Consider the following 25,662-nt stretch of genomic DNA (forward strand, 5'->3'; position numbering starts at 1 on the left):
TTTGTTTGTTTTTTTTAAATTTGAAGTACCCAGACATGCATGGCATTCAGTGCATGCCGCCCTGGCCCAGTTGCTCAGTATTGGTTGGGATAAATAAATGAAGCCACTTTCCTAGGTAAAATTTTCCAGTGTTACCATTCTAGACCCTACCACCTGCAGTTGCGCTCATTCACAAAACAGTTCCTCATGCCTTCTATATTCAGGGTGTTATGTTAGAACAATGTCCCTGTCACCAAGGAATTAGAATGTATATGTATTTTCCCGCAACTAATAGCAGGTTTATCAATATATAAATGTGACATGTAAAGTATAACTTTGATGTAAGACTTGATACTTTGTAAATGAGTTAACATGACATAAGCAAGTCTAGGTAAGAGATTCTCACTCTGGGGATGGAAGAACATGCCATGGAGGAAATGACATTTAGGCTCATCTTTTATTTCAGACTTGTACAAGTAGAGAAGTATCTTCTAGGTGGAAGGAATTATAAGCCAACATACAGAAATCGGAAATTTATTCTTTCTTTTCCTTCCTTTTAACTTTTTTTTTCCCAAATAATAAGATTTTTAGTTTAACAATCTTTACTTAATATTAAGATCATTAGATTGTCTCCATTGTAGCTGTTGCTGGATTCCTGTATTTAACAAACATTTATCACTTGTCTGCTATTTCCAGAGCTAGGTAGAGTGGGGCTTCCAAAAAACATATTTTGGATATATGTGTATGAATGGCCTTGCAGAAGGTAAGAATCCCATTTGAAGGTTTTAAAACAACTATAGTCACTTAGCACATGCCTGATTGCTTAAAATATGCTTGGACTAGTTCCAGGTAATTGAAAGTTTTACTGTGGAGTTCACTGTTAAAAGTTTGGTAACTTCTCCTTTCCTTCACTTCCTTCCTCCTCCCCTCACCCTTCAAGACTTAGCCTCTAAGTCTAATGTGTGCTCACATGCACAGACATAAATATCCAAAATTAGCCAGATACCTTCTAGGGACATATGTTTTTAGACGTGTATGACTTAAATCCAGATCTATTAGTAATTTGGTTAAGAGGAAGACAGTGTCTTTAGAAACAGATTTGAAGCCTTTTAAACAAAACTAGTAAAGTGGAAGCTGGAGGTCCTTCCTTAGATCTTGTAGTGAAGCTGTTAAGTTATTTAAATTATTGGTGAATTAGCCTTGTTTTTTCCTTTTTTCCTTTAAAACAGATTTCTAGGGAGGTATCCTCAATGTGCATTTGGTCTGGTAGGTAGTGGCCAAAACTCTAAAATCTTGAGATGCAATATGGAGCCACAATGTGATGCTGCAGTCTGTGTGTCTCTGATGTGCTTTTCCCATCCTTTCAGGTCTCATAGGTTTAGTATCTTGCAATGATGGAAAGATAACAGAAAATTCGAAGACTAAAATCTGGTGTGAATTGAATGAAATAGAGTATACAACTTTGTTAATGCCTTCATGTTTATTTTCTTAAGTCATTTACTTTGAAAGTGAAGTTCTTCAGTCAAGAAAAAAAGTTGTTGTTTTTTTTTTTTTCCTGGGAATGTTCTTTTAACAGATTGCTTTGGTTGATTCCTCAGCTATTGGGGCTGAACTGTTACAGTGTTTTTCTTTACTCCTTTCATTAAATAGTTTTCAGGACAGTTACACGAGATAATCTTCCAAAAAGTTAACAAAGTCTTACTTTAAACAATAAATGGAAAAAGTAATTGTTATTTTACATATTTGTGGTACTGGTTTTTGCTTTCAATATAAATCTCCCAAATATTGATTGTACCTTGCGTTTATTCAAAAAGTAAAAAAGAGAGCTGAGAAATGTGGTCCTTAATTATCAGTCACTTAAACTGGGCTAATCTACCAGTAGTGGGTTAATTTAGTTTTCCAGTGGAAATTGAAATTTTGACAAAGATTTTAAATGTTTCTGTAAGTAACAGGTAAAAATAATTTTCTTATTCCATATGCTCTCATTTTGTTAATTTTTTTTAACATACAATGTTTTGCTTCTTTTCATACTTTTCAGACAAATTTTACTCATTTTAATGATCATTAATAGTTTGTCCATGGCAATCATTTTAGGACTAATTTTTCATAATTCTGTGCATCTACTATATCTCTTATGTGCTTAATTATAAGTCACAATGATTGCTACTTTTTCCTCTCAGTTGCTTATTTCCTGTTTTGTGCACACATGTCCATATATGTTATTTAATTAAATTTATTCTTACTGTTTGAGTTAAATCCTATAGAACTTTGTACTGCCATAGGCTGATTATCTTCGTAAATCAAACTGTCTGCGTCTTGTGTTCACATTTAAGAATTTTCTGCCGATAACTTAAGTGAACTAGCCTGATTATAGCTGTGACTATGATATATGACAATATTTTTTTCCTTATTATTGTTCATATTTACGTGCTAACAGTATAGGTTGTCCTGGTTAGCCTCATTTCCTTTTCCCTGTTTATTATATGATTATAGTTAAAATTGTTTTGTTGTATATACCATTTATATTTTTCCTTGAAGTTTGTTTTTATTCTGAGTAATATGACCAGACTTTCCCTGTTTGTCAGCTCTCTCTTAGATATTTATTTCCTTTTTCTTTCCCCCTCTCTCTGATGAATCCCATTGTTTTCCTATCTTATACTTTTGCTACTTACCTTCTGTTTAGGATAATAGTGTTAATAATAACACCAGAGTCTCCCATATCAGTATGGGAGACTTTTTGTTAAAGTACTTCCCTTGAAGCTTTCTACATTACAGGCCAGTCTTTCCTTTTTTTATATAACTCATTAAAAAAAAAAATTAAAACCTTTTCTTGTAACAGCTACTTAATACTAGTTATTTTTCTTAGAGCCATAAAGATATTTCTTTTTATGTTGGAATCTTTTGCAAATTTGAAAAGTACCATCATAATCTCTTTGATTTTTTTTTCCAGATTTAAATATATTTACTTCCTTCAGTGCTTCCTTTTATTAGACATGGTTTTCATACCTTTTACTTCCTAATTTTCTTTCTATTCCTTTTAAGTTGTGATGCCAGAAGTGAACTTTTGTCAACCATATTGTGTTACTGGCCCTTATTGAAACTGCAGGCAACTGCCAATCTAGGACGTTTTCACGTATAATAATATGAAGAAGAAAAAAAAAAACAAACCTGCAGCTTATACTTTTTGTATAATGCATTTTGTTAATGCATTAAAAAATAGTCTAGGAATGCTGTATTTCATTTAATTAACTTTGGCTTACAATTCTCTTCCATAAAGGTCTTAAAATCTCTTTAGTGACTCTATGTATAGCAGCAGATAAAAGCAGTTTTGTTTTATCCATAAATGAAGTATACTTTATGTTTTGTATTAATCATTAATAATTAATTTGAGTAGCATAAGTCCTAATACAGAAACCTCTAGGCACATCCCTCTGTGGAACATGTATCTAAATGATTTGCTATTACTTAACCAGTTGTGATTCCCCATATTTTTTTCTTTTCCACTTGAGAATCACAAAGCATTTCCTCTTTGGAAACAATGACATAAAGATTGCTTTGCTTTGTTGTGTAAATCTGTTGTGATTCCTAGGGATGATCCTCTATGTACTTAACAAACTCTTTGTTAATTCACTCTAAACATTTGCTGCAGGTTAATGTCAAATTTACCAGTGATGCTCATATATAAATCAGGCTTCCCTCCTAGGTCAGTTGGTAAATCATCTGCCTGCAATGCAGGAGACCCGGGTTCGATTCCTAGGTCAGGAAGATCCCTTGGAGAAGGAAATGGCACCCCACTCTAGTATTCTTGCCTGGAGAATCCCATGGACAGAGGAGCCTGGTGGGCTACAGACTATGGGGTTGCAAGAGTCGGACACGAGTTAGCTACTAAACCACTACCACCATGTGATATTTTGGTTGAATTTTTGATATCATTACTGTGGAAGATTTACAGGTTTATTGCTTTTATTGGTCTGTATCTGATTTTATAATAGCTCCGACTTTGGGTTCAGTCTTCCCGTATTTTCTTGAAATCAGCAGCCATTATTAAGAATGGAAGATATTTTAAAGAAAGACTTAATATTAATCAGTGTTTAATTTTGAAAACACACCTTCCACGATAACTGAAAATCTACAGGAATTAAAAATACTATTTCAAGAAGAGTATGTTTGGAAATTAGACTCTATTATTAAACTTCAGTTTAACAAGAAAGAAGACACATTTTAAGACCTTTTGCTGTGAATGAATTTGGAAGTCCATGTGAATTTTTGGATAATAGTTGAAATTCCAATAAAATTTAGAGATTTAATTCTGCCTTTAGAAAGAAGGCTTTTCTGTGCAGGTGTAGAGTAATAATGGGAACATGGAAGTAGGCTTTACCTTCAGATCATGTTTATTACACAGTAGGAACCTATTTTCTTATCCGTTGTTTCTTAGCTTGAAAGTTACTTTATTTGTGTTCAATACTCATAAATATTTTGGCCCCCTGATGTGAAGAGCTGACTCATTGGAAAATATCCTGATGCTGGAGAAGATTGAAGGCAAAAGAAGGGGGCAGCAGAGGACGAGCTGGTTGGATGGCGTCACTGACTCAGTGGACATGAGTCTGAGTAAAGTCAGAGATGGTGGGGGCAGAGCAGCCTGGCGTGCTGCTGTCAGTCCAAGGGTCACAGAGGGTCGGACCCGCTTGGCAACTGAACAACAAAATTCGTAAAGTCATTCAACAAAAATGTACTTTACAGAAAAGATTGCCAAGCAAGACAGATCCAGTCCTTGCCCTCTGAGTTTATAGCTAGAGAAGGAGACAGGTCATTTCATGGGAATAGACATTTTAGGTGATACCTGAAGAGTGGGCAGAAGTTGCTGGGAGGATGAAGGTAGAAAAGTATTGTTGGGATGAGCTGTTTCACGTGGAATTTAATCTTGGACTCTTTAACTGATCCAAGCTGTGAATGTGCTATTGAATTAGATTCTACAGTACATTCTTTTTGTCTGAGAACCTGTAGTTTAATTATAGAGAACTTTGGCTGTGAGTTTTCTGGGTGAATCCTAGGAGGTCAACTATAGCTTTCCTGGCACCTACCTGAATGATGGAGGTTCTGAAGCAGTAGTCAAATAATGGCATTTTCATGTGTATAGACATATATAGCATCCCTGTTTTAGGGCTTGTATGTTCTACCAGTAGCACACTTCGGTACTTTTCAGAAATTCACTTTCATGTGTTCATAGTTAATATGTCTTAATTTTAACTGGTTGGATCTCTTACTCCAAAAGTTGGTTATTTGGGGGAAGCAGTAGTGGTATAGAGCTTTTTCTACCTCTGTGGTTGTTTGGTTGTCTTTTCTGTAGTTTTTTGGTGTCTTTACCACAAGGATCATTTTTCTCGTGTTTCCTCCGTTTTTCTGTTTCATGGCTTTTTTTTGGCCATGCCACGTGGCATGCGGGATCCTAACCAAGGATCACTCCTTTGCCCCTTGCAGTGAAAGCACGGAGTCCTAACCACTGAACTGCCAAGGAATTCCTTGTTTCATAACTTCTTGAATAAACAAGTAGATCGCTGAGAAATCATGTTCTTCCTAACCGAGAGCCCCAAATTTGCACATCTTCATTTATGATTCAGAGAAATGATTTCCTTAGCATCTTTGTAATCATCACATCTTCATTTGTTCATATCTTAATTTCTCTTTTAAAGCTTCAGGTATCAAAGGAGAGATTAATGTACTATCAGTGCTCTTGTTTATTTTTTATTGATAAGACTTTAAGAAATATCTAATTTTACTCTTACATCAGGCACTGTACCAAGCATTTAATAGTTTGCAAGATATAGCCCTAACTTTATTATCTCTCCAGCGATACTTTAAAATTTTTTTCCCTAGCAAAGTATTTTGTTCCTATATGAGTTATCAGTAATTAATAATGCCTGATTGGATGAGTCTGGTTAAGTTTATCATTGCTTTCATCAGAACACATGAGCAAGAAAGTATGTTTCTGAAAGATTATCACATTTACAGCTACTATATTCAAAGAGACAGTGAATATTGTTAAATTCTTACAGACTTTTAGGTGTTTGTTGGAACACTGAGCTGCTTCTTAGACTTTTATTTCACCTGCATGGGAAGAACTTTATAGTCTGTGGAACCAGTATTTGAAACTCTTGTTCATTTTCTTCCTCACCATTTATTCTTTCACTCACCAATATATTAACTGGGATTTTGATTTCCATATTGCCAACTTGAGAATTTTCTTTCCTAGTTTCTTTCCTTCATCCTACTTTAAAACTTATTATTTTTTTTTTGCAAGTCACAGCAAAGACAGGAATGTATTGAGTCCTGTTGCCACATGGTCAGGTAGGGGTTAGTTTCTGCTTACTAAGATCACATGTAAGATGAATTTGAGGTAATGGCCAAGCACCTACAGAGTAGCATTCTGTCCGTCAGAAATACAGAAGTATGAGTGAAAAGAGTGAGAGACATTTGTCTTGTTTTCTTAGTATTGATTGGAGCCAAATAAGAATAACAGAACAAAAAAGATTGAGGATAGGAGGAACATTCATATTTAAGGAGTAATAACCAACAAAGAAGAGAGAGAAAGGTAAGAAGATACCAGATGACAGAGAAGTACAAAGGCATGAAAGCAAATGGCAAAATATTAAGAACTTGTAATAGGCTACCTGTTGAGAACAAGTCAGAACAACTCCTTGCAGATAGTCATCATATGACCAGGGAACTGGTATGATGTACCATGAAAACTTTCTCAGGTGTCTTTTTTGATTTCTAGGGGTGATTGATCTTTTGCTCTTGATTTTTTGGTGTCATTTTTTAATCCTTTATATATTTACTTTATGGAGGAGACTAGTTTAGGTGCTTATACTGATGAGTAAGATGTGTGATACCTGTCTTTAACTTTTGGTGTCTTATTATATGGTCCTTTTTTCGTTACTTTCTGGCCATGCTATCCTTGGTTAGCCTCGTTTTCATCCACCATTGTTGGACCGATTCTTAACAGAGTTTTTCTCCTATTTTGTTATTTATTTCTCTTTAGTGGTATTTGCTCAGGCAGCCCAACTTGAAGACAGGGTAGGAAAGATGTTAGGGTTACCAGCAAATGCTCAGAAGTTCCTGTTCTCGTTATTCCTACTTCTGGGTCCTTTTGTTCCTCCTGGGCACAGAGGTGCCCGTGTTAATTCCTCCCTGCCCACCTTTCCCTAGAGCCCGTGCGTGCTGGTGCCTGCTACAAACGGCAGAATGAAGGAAAGCCAGAAAGAGGTGAGTTTTGAGCTAGATTTTGATTTGGGATTGTGAAGGGTGGGGGTTATAATTGATAGTGGTTATAGAAATGGGTAAGTGTATAAATTCTTCCGTTAGTCTGCTATGGGAACCAGAGTTGAAAAACAGCAGGCTCCCGTAGTAGGATTTGGGTAGATAAGTGGGTTTGTTGTCTAAGCTTGCCTTTTCCTGGGTAGAAACAGCCGCCTCAGAGGAGGTTGAGATCTGTAGAAGAGACACTGGCAGGTAGAATCTAACAGCAGTAGGGTCAGGACATTTCTATTTATTGTTTTCGTGCTTTCTCTGCTGCCATCTGTATCATCCTTTTTCTTTTATCCTTTGCTTCTTGCCTGTCCTTCCCCTTCATGTACCTGGTATATGTGAATATATGTTGACATTTGATCAACCACTGCTCTGTCCTTCAGTGATCCTTTGCTTCCGCACAGTGAGATTGGTTGAAATCTGCTTAAATTAGCCTCATGCAGCTAAAATGATGAGAGCTCCTAAGACAACACTTTGACATCATACTTGGCATACCTGTAGTGTTGATGTTTTATTTGTGAGGGAAATGCTAAATAAGAGGTTAACAGCTGCTTGTGAAAGGTTTTTTTTTGTTTGTTTTTTGTGGCTATTTTTAGCTGCTGTGTGCCAGAATTGAGCCTGTAATTATGCTTTTAATTAACATAGTGTGCTGTACTGATTGGTCCAGTTCTTCATCTTTGAAGGAAATATTTATCTGAATACACTGAAGAGGTCATTGTGTCCTAAGGGTAGAAAAATAATTCATCTCTTCACCAATTTTTGAGCAACTACTCTTTTCTTAAAGGCAGGCCTTGGGTATTCAGAAAAAAAAAAAAAAAGCTTCTCTAGGAGCTTTAGATGTGATGGGATAGACTGACATTGTCACATTATGATGTGGGATTTGCCATGTACAGTGGAAATTCAGTAGGGAATGACTAAATAAACCATGTTCTTAGTCATTTGGGGATACAGTGATGATTGGTATCCTTTTACTTTTGACTTTTAAGGTCTGTAAGAACTTTTAAACTTGCTTAGTATGAAAGTCTCTTAATGGTACCACAAGTTAAAAGATTCTAGAATTCTGTCTTTATAAAGACTATTGGAGCCTCAGAGTTGGAGTACTGTACTTATAGTAGGGGAGTCTTCAACCTCAGCACTATTAACATTTGAGGCTGGATCATTCTTTATTGTGGAGGTCTGTTCTGTGCATTTGTAGGATGTTTAGCAGCATCCCTTACCTCTCTTTGTCATGTGCCAATGACACTCACCCATTTGAGATGATCAAAAATATCTTCACACACTGCCACGTGTTGTGGGTGGGGAGAGGTGTAGGGGTGTCTTGAGAAAGCTTTTTCAGGTCTTCAGGACATTGGAGAAGAGATGTTATTTACTACTTCTCCAGGTGGTTGGAAGCCCTTGAGCCTCCAGGTCCGTCCTTAGCTATCGTGACCATAGCAGGAAGAACTTAGGAGGCTTTTTGACTGAAGCTGGCTTTGCTTCAGTTTGAAGGTCATTTGTCTCTGCTTTTGCTCTTGACTGCTTTCCTGGCCTTAAACTACTATCCAGCCTTGACCAATTTCTGTGCCACTCCAAACTTGGTGTTGCTTTTTCTTCTCTCCATAGTTAAAGTTTCCTAGCCCTTGAAAGCAGAGGATATATATTACATTTGACACATAGTCAATTTAATGAAATGTTTTTTTATTAGTAACAGCTCACTGTTATTTTAAAAATTATGTTTAGCTAAACCTTTTTTGTTGTTTTTTTGCTGTTGTCGTTGAACTGGCTAAAGTAATGTTTAAATTTATTTTCTGGCTTAAATTTCCATAAAAACAATCATATATACATAGAGCAATTTGGGAGTGTCTAAAGATAAAGGCTAGTGACTTTATTTCATATGGATTTATTTTTAATCATGTAGTATATATTTGAGCACTTATATCAGGTAGTGGATTAGTGCTGTATTACAGTGTTCTAGTTTTTATTTTTATTTCTTTAAACATTTCATGAATACCTGCTAAATTCCTACGTGTCTTTATCTTGAGCTTCTGCATTATTAGCTAATAGTTAACTAATTCTCTTTTGTAGTATTTATATAATAACCTCCATTGGATTTTTATTGTGTGTGATGCATTAAAAGTTAGCTTTTCAGAATTTGCAAGAGGGAGCATTTATGATTTTAAAATGGTTTTGCCTTTCCTCAAGTCTTCTTTGTTGTTCCATGTTTGCTTACTGGCACTGATATGACCTAGACTGCCATAATGTGTACAGTCCTTTGGTTCTAGGTTATTTGAAATTTTCAATGGTGCCCAGCCTCTAAGAGAGATTTAGATATTAACAAATTTAATTTAATAATGTAATGAAGATTTCAGTACTAAAATAAATATATGACCTCTGTCCTTTATTTATTCTCTTACAGAATCAGTCTAGTTGAAAACAAATGAGCTAGAAAATTGCATTTTATATTTTCTTATATAGGTAAAGAACGACCTGTTCAGCCTTTGAAAACATCGAGAGACACTTCACCCTCAAGTTCTTCAGCAGTTGCTGCATCAAAGGTTTGTTGTATTTCTAAAATTAATTTAAAGAGGAATTACAAAGTAGATGAGATAGACTGTCTAGTACAGTGCTTTTATTCTTTACTGTCATACCTAATGGGGGTAATTTGCTGCATTAAAATCTTCAGTTTTAAGTAACCATAACTTGAAAGTAGCCAGCAGACTAAATGAGCAGTTTTCTCATAGAATTATTTCCACAGGTTATGCTAAAATTAGTATTTACTGTATGCCTTCTCATCTTGACAATAGCTGAGTGGGAATGAATATTCAGATGGTGTGTATTTGAGAGAATATGCTTTTATTTTGGAAGTGACCTAACAGAGACCTAACATTTGTTATATAATTACTTGATTCTTGATAATATATTATATATTTTCTTCTGTTATTAATTCATATAAAAATTCCATGATGTAGGTAAGTATATTTCCATTCTATATAAAAGGCTCAGAAGTTAAATAATTTTCTCAAATTATTTCACTAATGAGTTATCCCCAGCATTTAAGAATACCTGTACTTCTCAAACTCTTCCAAAAAATAAGAGGATCAAACACTTCCAATATTGTTTTATGAGACTAGCATTATCCTGATACCAAAACCAGGCAAGGACATTATAAGAAAAGAAAATTACAGGCCAGTATCTCTGATGAAGATAGATGAAAAATCTCTTAGTCAGAATTTATCAAATCAAATTCATCAGCACATGATCAAGTGGGATTTATTCTAGGCATGCTAGGATGGTGCAGTATCTGCAGATCAATCACGGTGATGCTGATTGGTAGTGTAGTGTGATACACTACAGTAATAAAATGAAGGATAAAAATCATAGTAGCCCCTTCATCTTACTAGATGCAGAAAAAGCATTGGACAAATTTTAATATAGTTTGATAAAAAGTCAACAAAGGGGGCATGAGGGAACATCCCTCAACAAAATAAAGGCTATATTTGTCAAGCCCACAACCAACATCATTGTCAAGGGCAGAGAGCTGAAAGCATTTACTCTAAGATCAGGAACAAGATAAGGATACCCAGTCTCACCAGTTTTATTCAACATAATATTGGAAGTCCTAGCCAGAGCAATTAGGCAAGGAAGAGAAATAAAAAGCATCCAAATTGGAAAGGAAGAAGTAAAACTCACTTTTTTGGATTACATGATACTACATGTAGAAGACACTAAAAAAGAAATAAAAGCAAACATAAACAAGTGGGACCTAATTAAACTTAAAAGCTTTTGCAAAACAAAGGAAACCATTAAGAAAATAAAAAGACAACCTACAAAATGGGAGAAAATATTTGCAAATGGTATGACCAACAAGGACTTAATATACAAAATATATAAATAGTTCATACACCTCAATATCAAAAAACAGGCAGAAGACCTGAATAGGAATTTTTCCAAAGAAGACATACAGATGGCTAATAGGTACATGAAAAGATGCTCAACATTGCTAATTATTAGAGAAATGCAAATCATAACCACAATGAGCTGTTGCCTCACACCAGTCAAAATAGCTGTCAACAAAAAATAACAAATGTTTGAGAGTATATGGAGAAGAAGAAATGCTTGTGTGCAGTTGGTGAGAATGTAAATTGGAAAACAGTATAGGGATTCCTCAAAACAAAAAACAAAACAAAACAATAGCTATCATATTATCTAGCAGTCCACTTCTACGTATATAAGCAAAGTAAATGAAAACAGGGTGAACACATGGCAACTTCAAGAGTGCAAGGAAGCTCTGCACCCCTTTAGCCTTGCTTAAGCATCTTTTTATCATAAACTGCTTCCCATTAGCCACAAAATTCATCCTATGTGTCAACACTGGAAAGAGTGCAGCATCTGTCTGTCAGGATGCTTTCATTTGCCCATATGGCCACTTGCTCATACCAAGGAAAGGCCAAGATGGCAGAGTAGAAAGACCCTAAACCCATCTCCTCATAAGCATAGCAAAATCACAGTTTTCTATAGAACAATTTTCTGTAATTTTCAGTCATTGATGAGAAAGAGTGGGATCTACCAGAAAAGATCTTATGCAACTAAAGACAAAAAGAAGGAACCACAGCGAGAGAAGTAGGAAGAATGGACTCACGATATAATAAAATCCCATACCCGCCAGGTCGGCAACCCATGGAGGATGATAATACTGCAGAAGTCCGGCCACAGGAGTAAGAGTCTGAGTCCTACATCAGGCTCCCAAGCCCGGGGTTCTGGCACCAGGAGGACAAGCTCCTAGAGCATTTGGCTTTGAAGACCAGTAGCACTTAATTGCAGAAAAGGCCCACAGAAGTGGGGGAAATAGACACTTCACTCTTAAAGGAGGCACACAAAACCGCATGCATACCAGGACACAGAGCAAAAGAAATAGTTTGATAGGTGCCTGTACAAGACCTACCTGCTGGTCCTGGAGAATCTCCTGGAGAGGCAGGGAGCCAGCGGCTCACCCTGGAGACCTGGACACTGGTGGCAGACATATTGGGGAGCATTCAAATACACGAACACTGTTGCTGGCTGCTACCATCTTGGCTCATTGGCACCAAGATCTGGCCCCATTCCGCAGCCTGCAGGGGTCAGTGCTGGGATTCCTCAGGCCAGACAACAAACTGGGCAGGAACACAACCCCACCCATCAACAGACAGGCTCTCTAAAGACTTCTTGACCCTATATCCACCTCTAGACATGCCCCTGGACATGTCCCTATCCAGCAAAGGGCCAAGAACCAGCTCCAACTACCAGTGGGCAGGCACCAGCTCTTCCCACCAGAAAACCTGTACTAGCCTCTAGACCAGCCTCACCCAATGGGGGAGAGACAGCAGAAGCAAGCCAGCCTACTCTGGGACCATTTGTGCCCTCGCCTTGACCACAGCAGGCCAACACAGCCTTTTGGATGCCCCAGACACCATACACAGCTGTTTTAGGAGCTGGCCTCCCCTCACCTCAGGACCAGAAATGAGCTCTGGGATCCTTGGATGCTGCAGCCAGACTCCAGAAATTAGTTCTGCCTGCCAGGAGTCTGGCATTAACCCCAGGATCTGACCTCATCTGCCAGTGGGTGGGCAATAGCTCCAGAGTCTTCAAAACCGTAACCCTGCTCAGTAGTGAGCCAGCACTAGCTCCAGGGCCCCCTAGGATTCTACAGCCAGCCGCCTTGTGACCGGGTACCACTAAATAGTAGCCAGCAGCATCTGAACAAGACAGGGCCTGGCAACCAACTGGATTAGGGGCCAACCAAGTCTACTAGACTTCCCACATAACCAGCCCACCATAACTGAAGGACGCATGCAGCCTTCTTAAGGGGAATGCTGAGAGCATATAGCTTAGGTGATGACACTGCTAGGACACATAGGATATCTCCTAGAGAACGCCACTTCTCCAAGGTGGAGAAACGTCACTGACCTCTCACATAGATAAAAATACAGATAGCAGATTAGACAGAATGAGGCAGCACAGGAATATGTTCTAGACAAATAAGATATAACCTCAGAAGAAGAATTTAAGTGAAGATTGGCAGTCTACCTGAAAAAGAGTTGTGATCGTAAAGATGATCGAAGAACTTGGGAGGGGAATAGATGCATGGAGTGAGAAGTTAGAAGTTTTTTTTTTTAACAAACAGAAAATATAAAGAACAACCAGAGATGATGAATACAATAACTGAAATGAAATACACTAGAATGAATTAATATTAGATTAAATGATACAGAAGAATAAATCAATGAGCTGGAAGAGAAAGTAGTGGAAATGACTGCCAGTGAATAGAACAAAGACAAAAAGAGACCTCTGGGACCACATGAAGCACATTAATAGTCACATTATAGGGGCCTCAGCAGGAAAAGAGAGAGAAAGGACCTGAGAAAATTAAAGTGAAAATATTAAAAGCAGCAAGGGAAATAACAGCAAGTAGCATACAATGTACCTCCCATAAGACTATGGGAGCTGATTTTTCAACAGAAATTCTGCAGGCCAGAAGGGAGTGGCACGATATTAAGGGAAGGGAAAAACCTGCAACCAAGAATACTTTGGGAATCCCTGGTGGCTCAGTGGTAAAAAAAAATCCACCTGCCAACTCAGGAGACGTGGTTTCGATCCCTAGGTTGGAAAGATTCCCTGGAGAAGGAAATTGCAACCCACTCGAGTATTCTTGCCTGGGGAATTCCATGGACAGAGGAGCCTGGTGGGCTACAGTCGATGAGGTCACAAAAGAGTTGGACGTGACTTCGTGACTAAACAACAAAAGGATACTTCACCCATTAAGGCTCTCATTCAGATCTGACGGTGAAATCAGAAGCTTTACAGGCAAGCCAGAACTAAAGGGATTCAGCACCACTAAACCAGCTTTAAAACAAATGTTAAAGGAATGTCCCTAGGTGGGAAAAAAAAGACCACCACAGGAACAAGAAAATTATGAAATGAAAAAGCTTACCAGTAAAGGCAAACATACTATAAAGGTAGGAAATCATCTGCACACAAAGCTAGTAGGGTGGTTAAAAGACAAAAGCAGTAAAATCTTCTGTATCCACAATAAGCAGTTAAGGGATACAAATTAAAGACAGTAATCATGAAGTGAGGAGAGTGCAAACATAGGGCCTTAAAAATGCATTTCAAATTAAGAGATCAGCAACTTGATATATTGCTATAAAGAAATCTCATTATAACCACAAACTAAAAAACTATCAAATATGTAGAGACAAAAAAGAAAAATCCAAACATAATACTAATGATAGTCATCAAATCACAAGAGAACAAAAGAAGAAAGGGGAAAAAAAGACCTAAAACAGCAAAATTGCAGTAAGAATATACATATTGATAACTATCTTAAATGTAAATAAACTAAATGTTCCACCCAAAGACATAGGTGGCTGCATAGCTACAAGAAGGCCCATACATATGCTGTGTACAAAAGACCAACTTCAGGTATAGAGTTATATACCGACTGAAACGTAAGGGATAGAGAAAGGTATTCCATGCAAATGGAAATTAAAAGAAAGCTGGAGTAGCAAATACTTATATCAGACAAAATAGACTTTAATGAAGACTAACAGGAGACAAAGAAGGACACTGTATAGGGGTCAAAGGGCCAATCCAAGAAGAAGATATAACAATTGTAAATATGTATGTACCCAACATTGGAGGAACTCAGTGTATAAGGCAAATATTAACAGACACAAAAGGAAAAATTGACAATTATGGTAGGGGAGTTTAACACCCTACTTATTAGGTTGGTGAAAAAGTAATTGTGATTTCGGACAATGAATTTTAAATCGTTATAACTAGGCTCAAACACATTTTTATTAATCAAAATAGAAACCATTACAGTCAACACATTTTTGCCAGCAAGAGATAAGTTTGTTAATTCCTGGAGCAAAAAATCCATGCTTCAGGATTCAACAAATTCTTGGAAAGCACTTTCTGCCTCCTGTTTGTTCTGGAAGCTTTGGAGCTTCTTCTTGGTCTAACCACTGAGCTGGTCATCACCGGTTGTATGAAATCCACTTTGTTTTTCACATCACAATCTGATCTAGAAATAGTTAATGGCTGTTTTGTAGAATAAGAGAAGATGACACTTCAAAACGACATTTATTTTTTGCTTTTCGGTCAGCTCATGAGACATCCACCTATTGAACCTTTTCACCTTTCCAATTTGCTTCAAATGCTGAATGACCGTACAGTAGTTGACGTTAAGTTCTTTGGCAACTTCTCATGTAGTTGTAAGAGGATCAACTTTGCTGATCCTCTCAGTTGGTCGTTGTCAACTTCCAGTGACTGGCCACTGCACTCCTCATCTTCAGAACTCTTGTCTCCTTTGCAGAACTTCTGGAACCACCACTGCACTGTATGTTCATTAGCAGTTCCTGGGCCAGATGTGTTGTTGATATTGCAGGTTGTCTCCAATGCTTTCCTTTGAACTCAAATAAGAAAATTGCTTGAATTTGCTTTGTGTCTAACATCATTTCCCTAGTCTAAAATAAATATAAAATAAGCAGCAAGTAATAAGTCAGTAGCAATAAAGCATAAAGCAAGAAATGCACATTAAAATGATGTATAACATAACCACATTTAAGAATGTATTCCAGTATCAAATTGCAGAGTTCAACAGTGCAAAACTAAAATTACTTTTGCACCAAGTTTAATGCATTAGTGGACAGATCATCTAGACAGAAAATCAGTAAGGGAACACAGACCTTAAATATAATACATAAGACAAAATGGACTTGATTGATATTTATAGAGCATTCTTTCTGAAAGCACCAGAATGCACATTTCAAGTGTAAATGGCACATTCTCCAGAATGGATTGCTAGCTAGGCGATAAAACAAGCCTTAGTAAATTTAGGAATATTGAAATCATATCACGCATCTTTTCTGACCGCAAGGATATGAGAGTAGAATCAACTACAAGAAAAAACCTACAAAAAACAGACACATTGGAGGCAAAACAGTAAGCCACTGAAGAGCCAGTGGATCATTGAAGAAATCAAAGGAAATGAAAACAATATCTCAGGTAGAGATCTGCTTTTTTTTTTTTTTGGACTGTGCTACATGGCTTGCAGGATCTCAGTTCCCCGACCAGGGATTGAATTCATGCCACAACAGTGAAGGCCTGAAATCTTAAACACTAGGCCACCAGGGAACTCCCTTGCATTTCTGTGTTCATTGTAGTGTTATTCACTATAGCCAAAATGTGGAAACAGCCTAACTGGTCCTCAGTGAATGAATGGATAAAGGAAGTATGGTGTGTGTGTGTGTATAATTTGTGTATATATATATATATATATATATGTGTGTGTATATATATATGTATATATATATATATGTATATATATATGAATATTGTTCAACCATGAGAAAGGAGGACATCCTACCATTTGTGACAACATGGATGGACTTTGAGGGCATTATGCTAAGTAAAATAAGCCAGACGGAGAAACATGAGTATTGTATGATCTCACTTCTATGTGGAATCTAAAGAAGGCAAATTCACAAGAAGGGTGCTTACCAGCTTCTGGAGGATGATAGGCAAGGGGAACTGTTGTCAGAGATTATAAACTTGAAGCTGCAAAGTGTATCAGTTCTGGGTATCTAATGTATAACATAGTTTTGTAGTTAACAATACTCTTGTTATAATTGAAATTTGCTAATAGATCTTTAATGTTCTAACTACAAAGAAGAGATACCAATCGTGTCATCATGCAAGTGTTAGCTAATACTATGGCTGTGATTATTTTGCAATGAAACAAGTAGGTATATATCTACATTTTATGGAAAGGCTTAGGTGTTAAATAATTTTCTCAAGGACATAACTAGTCTTCACTGCATCATTATTCACAGGCCTTCCTTCCCAGCATTCCTAAATGTGTTGAAAAGATGATTCATAGTTCTGATTCTCAAAATTTAAAACTTGTGGTGTTGCTGAGATTCTCTCCACCAGCCTCCCACATTCTTTCTCTTTCCATGACTGTTGTTACTTCGGTTCTCTTTTTTCTCCACTTCTTTTTGGTTTCTGTCTTTAGTATGTCTAGCTTTTCTGTAAGAATAGATATCATCTGGTGGGCCATGCTGGTGTTCACAGGGTATCTGCTTCTCTGCCTCAAATGAAAAAAGAAAAATGTGTTTTTTTTGGCGACTTGTGTCTTTGGAGCTTTCCCAGAAGTCTGAGGATGCTAGAATGCTGGATTTTGAATAGAAAAGATTGATTTTTTTTTTTTTTTTTTTTTTACCATATCAAGGGTTCTTTACCCATCTGAAACACTGGCTTGTTTTTTTGTGTGTTTGGTTATATAGGAAAGAATGAAGAGTAAAAATAGTACTTACCCATAATTTAAATATTATGATATTTGAGATACTTATTTTCCTTTAACTATAATATGGTGCTTCAAATCCTAAAAGATGATGCTATTAAAGTGCTACACTCAGTATGTCAGCAAGTTTGGAAAACTCAGCAGTGGCCACAGGACTAGAAAAGGTCAGTTTTCATTCCAATCCCAAAGAAAGGCAATGCCAAAGAATGTTCAAACTACCACACAATTGCACTCATCTCATGATCTAGCAAAGTCATGCTCAAAATTCTCCAAGCCAGGCTTCAACAGTACATGAACCGAGAACATCCAGATGTTCAAGCTGGATTTAGAAAAGGCAGAGGAACCAGAGATCAAATTGCCAACATCTTTTGGATCCTAGAAAAAGCAAGAAATCCTGGGAAAGCATCTGTTTCTGCTTCATTGACTATGTTAAAGCCTTTGACTGTGTGGATCACAACAAACTATATAAAATTCTTCAAGAGCTGGGAATACCAGACCACCTTACCTGCCTCCTAAGAAATCTAAATTCAGGTCAAGAAGCAGCAGTTAGAACCAGATGTGGAACAACGGACTGGTTCCAAATAGGAAAAGGAGTCAAGGTTGTATCTTGTCACCCTGCTTATTTAACTTATATGCAGAGTACATCATGCAAAATGCCAGGCTAGATGAAGCACAAGCTGGAATCAAGATTGCTGGGAGAAAGATTAACTGCATATCAATAACCTCAGATACGCAAATGATACCACCTTTATGGCAGAAAATGAAGAACTAAAGAGCCTCTTGATGAAAGTTAAAGAGGAGAATCAAAAAGCTGGCTTAAAACTCGGTGTTCAGAAAACAGAAGATAATGAAATCTGGTCTCATCACTTCATGGCAAATAGATGGGGAAACAATGGAAACATTGACAGACTTTATTTACTTGGGCTCCAAAATCACTGCAGATGATGACTGCAGACATGAAATTAAAAGACACTTGCTCCTTGGAAGAAAAGCTTCGACAAATCTAGATAGCATATTAAAAAGCAGAGACATTACCTTGACGACAAAGGTCTGTCTAGTCAAAGCTGTGGTTTTTCTAGTAGTCATGTATGGATGTGAGAATTGGATCGTAAAGAAAGCTGAGTGCCAAAGAATAGATGCTTTTGAACTGTGGGGTTGAAGAAGACTCTTGAGAGTCCCTTGGACAGCAAGGAGATCCAGCCAGTCCCTCCTAAAGCAAATCAGTCATGGGTGTTCATTGGAAGGACTGATTTTGAAGCTGAAACTCCAATACTTTGGCTGCCTGATGCGAAGAGTTGATTCATTGGAAAAGACCCTGATGCTGGGAGGGATTGGGGGCAGGAGGAGAAGGGGACGACAGAGGATGAGGTGGTTGGGTGGCATCACAGACTCGATGGACATGAGTTTGAGCAAGCTCTGGGAGTTGTTGGTGGACAGAGAAGCATGGCGTGCTGCAGGCCACAGGGCCACAAACAGGCAGACACGACTGAGCGACTGAACTGAGCTGAGTAATGTGATGTGAATATAAGTTACAGCATAGGACTTTGTATGTGACGAAATATTTTTTAACCATAAAATCCAGCCCTAGCATGGCAGCTTAGTCACACTGTGTCTGTTGTGCTGAACTGTAGCCATGGAGCAAGCAGCTCCTGACCCTGGGCAACTTTTACAACGTGCGCACCTCAAGCCTATGGGCCACCCCAGCCAACACTGGGCTAGAGTCTGTGGTGGATGAGGACGCGGAAGGAAGTAGGGCCCTGGGGATGGCAGGGTAACACAAATTTGATTTTGGTTCAGGAAGATAGGAATTAGTGTTTCTGAAGCAGAAAAGGGAGCTGGAAGAAATGCCATGAACATGCAAGAAACATCAACTGTTTACCTCATTGAAACAAGATTGGTTGAACATAGTGATCATTAGAGTGTTCTAACGGACTCACTGTGGAGGCAGCATAGTGAATCTGAGTTGTTGAGAAACTATCTTTTAGTTTACTATTCACATATTGTTGTCCCATCCCTACCAGAAAAAAAGGGCAGAATTTGTTTGGCGTATACTCTCTGCTGACAAAATGGACCTGAATTTGTGGACAGACATGGAATCAATTTAGAAAACTTCCTCTTCAGAATTGGTTCACATCCCATCCTTTGTAGAGACAGGCTCTTCTGTTTTTAACAGAGGGCTGTAACTGGAAGGAGACTGTAAATGTAACTGGATTTCAGCTGAAAGCAGACTCAGGTTGAAAATGCTTTAATGCAACATTCAGAGTGAAAAATCCAGACAAGAGATTTACTGAATTAAAGCACTGCAGTGATGAACTACAGTCTGTCATCTCATATCTTCTTTGAGTCAGAGCTAGAGTAGTAGACTGACTGCATAGTGTATATAAAGTGCATGGAAATTATGGGCAGGTTTTCAGTGAGTGACGTGCCACAGTGATGGACTGTGATGGGTGACGGACTGCAGAGTGCTGGTCATCACATGGATGTGCATGCATCTTCTGTTGATGCTATTTTGGAAAATAAGGAACATTATGCAGATCAGTTAAAGGAGTATCCTTTTCATACAGAAGCACTGCAGGTGTGTGCAGGAAACCTGACCTGGATAGTATGACTTGGAGATGGCTGCTAAGGACTTAGCATCCAAGAAGCAGCAACATGAGGAACTCGCTGCCGGGACCTTGAGAACATTTTCTTTGAAGGGAATGACTACCAAGCTCTTTGGTCAAGAAACTCCAGAGCAAAGAGAAGCCAGAATAAAGATGCTAGAAGAACGAATAAGTGAAGGAGAACAACAACTTAAGTCTAAAAATCTGGAAAGAGAGAATTTGTCTTGGGTTGATATTTAATGCTTGGACTGATATTGAATGCTTCAAAGAACAAAAGAACTGTGGTTTAAAGGAGGCCTTCCTAAGCTTTGCAGTCATGCAGATCAGTATGTGCAAAAAGGGAATTCATGTTTGGACCAATGCTAAAGAATGCTTTAGCAAGATGTAGTCCTGTGAAATGAATTTCTCTTCAGTTGAAGTACCCCAAAACAGAAGCCCAAGTAAATAAAAAAAAATTCAAGTTGTTACCCAGCATACACAAAAATACATAGTAAGTTGAGAAATTCAACTTTCTTTGATTTGGTTGTAGTTGTATTAACATAGCACAAAAGGATGTGTTTTAGTGAAGATTAAATATTCTTTTTTTTTTTTTTTTTAGATTAAATATTCTAATTTGAGGTTTGGGGGACTGTTGCTGATTCTAAAAGTTAATTAGATAAAATAGCCAACAGATTGTCGCTTCTGAACTAGTGACTGAATATCAAGGTATTAGGTCATTTCCAGATGTTCGTTTCAGTGCCTGCTGCTTCAGATCTGCTCATGTGGGGAGTTTTTTTCCCTAAGATTGAATTCTTATCTTGATTTGGTAAGACCCACTAATCTCTCATAAGGGGTTAGTTTTTCTTGCCTTATAGTTGAGCTGTTTGGTTTGATAAAGCTCAGCTGAAACTTAGTGTAAAATCTTGTTATTTCTCCCACATTCATTAATGCCTCCAAACATTACATGCACTAAGACAATGCTTTCAATGTATATTTTACCAGAATTTTGATACTGGTCAAACATTTTATACTCACAACAAAGAAGACTCAACTTTTTAGACATATAATGGAGTAATACATTGTTAGGATCTAGGGATTGCTATATAGAAAGTTTTGAGTATGTTAAATATAAGCATTAAATTCTCAAATAATTCTTAGCCTCATTGATGAGCCTAGATTTACTCTGCTTGGCCCTCTACACATGGTATTTCAGGGTACAAGATGTAGCATTTCAATGTATAAGATATATGTAGTGAACATATGTGTTAGGTCTTTATTATGAACATCCTTTTTTATTGCTTGTCAGTAATTTTTATAAAGATAAATTATATTGCTTTTGTGTGTGTGTTTTTGTGGTATATATTCAGAAGCCAAGCATCCTTGGTATGTTGTTAGCTTTGCAGAACCCTATGTGTGTACTCATTGTTACTAATTATGTAAAACAATTTTTTCAGTAGTTTAGCATTTGACTTTTTTACGTTTGAAATGTTGCTGAATTTTTTTGCTGTTTGCCAAACTTATGAAATAAATAAATGAACTATTGTGTTGATTTTAAAAAAAAATCCAACTCTAATGGATTTTAGGTGGTTTTTTTTTTTTTTTTTTTTTTTTTATGAATTGGAAAAGAACAGCTTCCTGTGTCCTTTTCCCAGGGTTTTTTTATTTTCTGTTCATTTTTTACATGCTAGCTTTATTACCTAGATTTTCTGATATTGGTGGAAGACTTTTCCTTTTAAACATTATGGTTGCTGTCATGTAGGAATAATTCTTCAGCGTTTATTTTCTGCTGTTTTAAGTTACTTTCAAATGAGAGTTTTTCAAGTGTATAGATTTAATAATGGTTGAATAGAAGGATTCATTTAAAAGATTTTGCTTCTTTCTTCACTAGAGATAGCTTATAATGTTTTATTTTGTTTTGTTTTTGCTCTTTAACTTTCTCTTCAAAACAGGTACCCAAAAGAGGTATACATTAAAAAAATAAATGTGTTTCTAATTGTTTAAAGAGCTTTTTAGTGTTATTAATAAGTAATATTATAATAAAGGCATAGCTTATATCTTTTAAATTTTAGGTATGGGTAGGGCTTTGGAGTGAGATGTTTAGTCTTACTCGTTGGCCGTGGAGACACTCAGTGTAGACACATTGTGACTATTTTCCAGTAAATATTACAGAGGGCAATCCAGTTTTTTGGTGAATTGAATAAAGTATTGAAGGAGGCCAGGGCCTTACACATCTAGGAGACCTGGTTTTAAGTTCCAGTTTAGCATTTATTGATAACTGTGTATAAATAAGTAACCTATTGACATTCAGTTCTTTGGTTTATAAGGTTGTGATGATAAAGTCTACCTAGCTACTTTCATGGAATTCCATTTAATTAAAATACCTTATTTTTGGTTTGCGTATATGTACTTTATAAACAGTAGTATACGATAACTTGGGTTTTTAAATTTTTTTTTTCTACTTATAGTTTTACTATAGCAAAAGAATACAGATTAGAACCCAAAAAAGGAAGATACACACGGGGAAAATCTTGGATGTCCCATAGATAGAGCTTCTAGTTGTCCTTTCTCTGTGGAGTCCAGGCCCATCACCTCCCCTGGCGACATACTCAAAACATATTGCCAACTCAGTAGCTTGCCTGAGCTTCAGTCTCTAGAATTTTTATTGAGGCTTCATTTCATGAACATTATTTGTTGTATTGTTGCCCATATGGTTGAACTCAGTTTCCAACTTCCTTTCCCAGAGCTTGAGCTGGTGTGTCTTTACCCAAAGCTCTGTTAAACCTTTCAGGCTGTGTCTTTTTGGCACTGCTAGCCAACGTGGGGATTTTTACTGCCACTGTCATCCAGGGGGGGTGTGTTTAGGAAGAGGGACACGACTGTACGGAAGTAAGACATAGAGATGAAATTGAGCTACGAAGCATTACACTGGATGCTTTCAGGTCTGTTACCTGTCTTGAGTCTCACAACCACTTTATTTAAGCATGAATATAATATTAGTAACCCCTATTTTGTAAATGAGGAAACCAAGGCTCACAGTATCATAAGATATGTATATAAAATCACCTACCCTCCCTAATGATGAAACTGCTATTCAAACCCAGCCATAGCATATCTGGACTTTTCTGTTGTATTAATTAGGAATTTACCTTTATGAAATTTTGTCATTATTTATTTCATTGAATATAATTAAAGATATAAAGTTGAACTCAGTGTAATGTCTATATATTCTCAATATAATGTCGACATTCTATATAATGTCTATATACACTATATACAATTTACAAATTTACAAATATATACAAATATACAATTGTATATTTACAAATATATACAATATACAATTTGTAAATTGTATATAGTGTATTAGTTAATTGTCAGTGTCTTTTGTTTCATTCATTAGATGAATTTCTAAAGCTTTATATAAATGAAATTATGAGTCATATCTAGTCTATATGTCCCAAACAAAAGGCAACTTAAAGAAATTCTGTTTATTTTTGAAAAAGAATGTACTTGTTCTTTATGTAAATTTGAAGGCTTATATGATTTTAAGCATTAAGTGGGATATACTTCCTAATGTATTTGAAATTTAAAAACCCTTGAGAATTGTAACAGAACCTTTCTTTTGTTTTTACTAGGTATTAGACAAACCCAGTAGGCTAACTGAAAAGGAACTTGCTGAAGCTGCAAGCAAGTGGGCCGCTGAAAAGCTAGAGAAGGCAGATGAGAGTAACTTACCCGAAATTTCTGAGTATGAGGTAAGGCATAATTTCTTCTTTATTTGTCTGGATTTTAAATTATAGATGAAATTTTGGTTTCTTCTAGTGTTTTAAAATGTATTTGGGGAAAATATCCTCATGAATTACTAAATTTTACCACACATAGTAATAAAATGAATATAAATTACTCTGAATTCAGTAATTTTACTATGTCTGAATGTCTCTTGTAGTTTAGAAGTGTAAGAATGGTATAAATGTGGAGTATTAGGAAGATGCAGTATTTATATATGCTGCTTTTATGAGCTTTTAAAAGTATTTCTAGAAATGCTAAGCCACCAGTCATAAATCAGTGAATTCAGAACAAAAATCTAATTAAACCTTGGATCTGGGTTATATTTATATTGCATGCTATACTCTATGCAAATTTTTTCATATATATCCCAAGAAATGCAATTATGCATTGTTTGGTCTACCTGTGACTTTTGATGAATCTTGAGTACCAAAAAATGGGAACATTTTTGGGTCCACAGAATATGCTTTATAAAATGTTTGCATTAAAATATTTGAAAATGCACTGAAAATTTTTTCTGTAACCTGTAAAAGAAATACAAATATTTCGTGGGCAAAGTTAATCTTCTAGATTCAGGATTTGTTACTAGAGAAGTTATTTTGACATGGCAGAGAATATAAAAATCTCTGTACCGTGATAGATTATATTTGGAAGAGATTTCTGACTTTATATTTTTGAATGCCTTTTAAGAAAGGTCCTCTGATGAAAGAGATGAAACGTTGGAGATCAGTGTGTAAATTATATACCTGCGTGCATCTTAATACACTGTGGAAAGACCTTTCCAAAGGAACTAATACACACTGCTCATGGAAAGTACAGATCAGTACAAACCCTGTCAGTGCTTACAGAAATAGAGCCTTTCTCTATTAAAATGCTGATGTGTCCCTGTCGTTTAGCTATCAGCTTTTCTTACATAGGCCAAAGTTTCCTTATTACTGTAGAGATAGTAATAGATATTTATGCATATTCTCAAGTAAAGGTATCAAAAACATCAAGCTGTTTCTCTTTGGTACCTCTCTAGTGCTATTTCTTTTTTTTTTTTTTTAATTGGAAGCTAATTACTTTACAATATTGTAGTGGTTTTTGCCATACATTGACATGTGTCCCCCATCCTGAACCTCCCTCCCACCTCCCTCCGCATCCCATCACTCAGGGTCATCCCAGTGCCCCAGCCTTGAGTGCCCTGTCTTATCCATCAAACCTGGACTGTCGATCTATTTCACATATGGTAATATACATGTTTCAATGCTATTCTCTCAAATCATCCCACCCTCGCCTTCTCCCACAGAGTCCAAAAGTCTGTTCTTTACATCTGTGTCTCTTTTGCTGTCTTGGATACAGAGTCATCGTTACCATCTTTCTAAATTCCGTATATATATGTGTTAATATACTGTATTGGTGTTTTTCTTTCTGACTTACTTCATTCTGTTTAATAGGCTCCAGCTTCATCCACCTCATTAGAATTGATTCAGATGCATTCTTTTTAATATCTGAGTGATAGTCCATTGTGTATATGTACCACAGCTTTCTTATCCATTTGTCTGCCGAAGGATGTCTTGGTTGCTTGCATGTCCTAGCTATTGTAAACAGTGCTGCGATGAACATTGGGGAACATGTGTTTCTTTGAATTCTGGTTTCCTCTATGTGTATGCCCAGTAGTGGGATTTCTGGGTCGTATTGCAGTTCTAT

The 25,662-nt window shown here is 36.7% G+C and overlaps 1 protein-coding gene and 1 pseudogene across 8 annotated transcripts in view; both read left to right on the plus strand.

Annotated features, from left to right (window-relative positions):
* Positions 1-25,662, plus strand: part of PPHLN1 (periphilin 1) — a 145,259-nt gene that overhangs the window by 64,117 nt on the left and 55,480 nt on the right. For 5 of the 8 annotated variants that reach the window (XM_043446357.1, XM_043446361.1, XM_043446355.1 and 2 more), the window contains 3 exons: positions 7,186-7,242; positions 9,739-9,818; positions 23,823-23,942. In XM_043446357.1, the coding sequence (XP_043302292.1) occupies positions 7,186-7,242; positions 9,739-9,818; positions 23,823-23,942 (257 nt within the window). The remainder of the gene's footprint in view (positions 1-7,185; positions 7,243-9,738; positions 9,819-23,822; positions 23,943-25,662) is intronic. The other 3 variants (XM_043446359.1, XM_043446358.1, XM_043446363.1) reach the window with 1 other exon arrangement.
* LOC122427110 lies at positions 19,015-20,771 on the plus strand (annotated as a pseudogene).

Source organism: Cervus canadensis, chromosome 25 (genome assembly GCF_019320065.1).
Source record: "Cervus canadensis isolate Bull #8, Minnesota chromosome 25, ASM1932006v1, whole genome shotgun sequence".
NCBI lineage: Eukaryota > Metazoa > Chordata > Mammalia > Artiodactyla > Cervidae > Cervus > Cervus canadensis.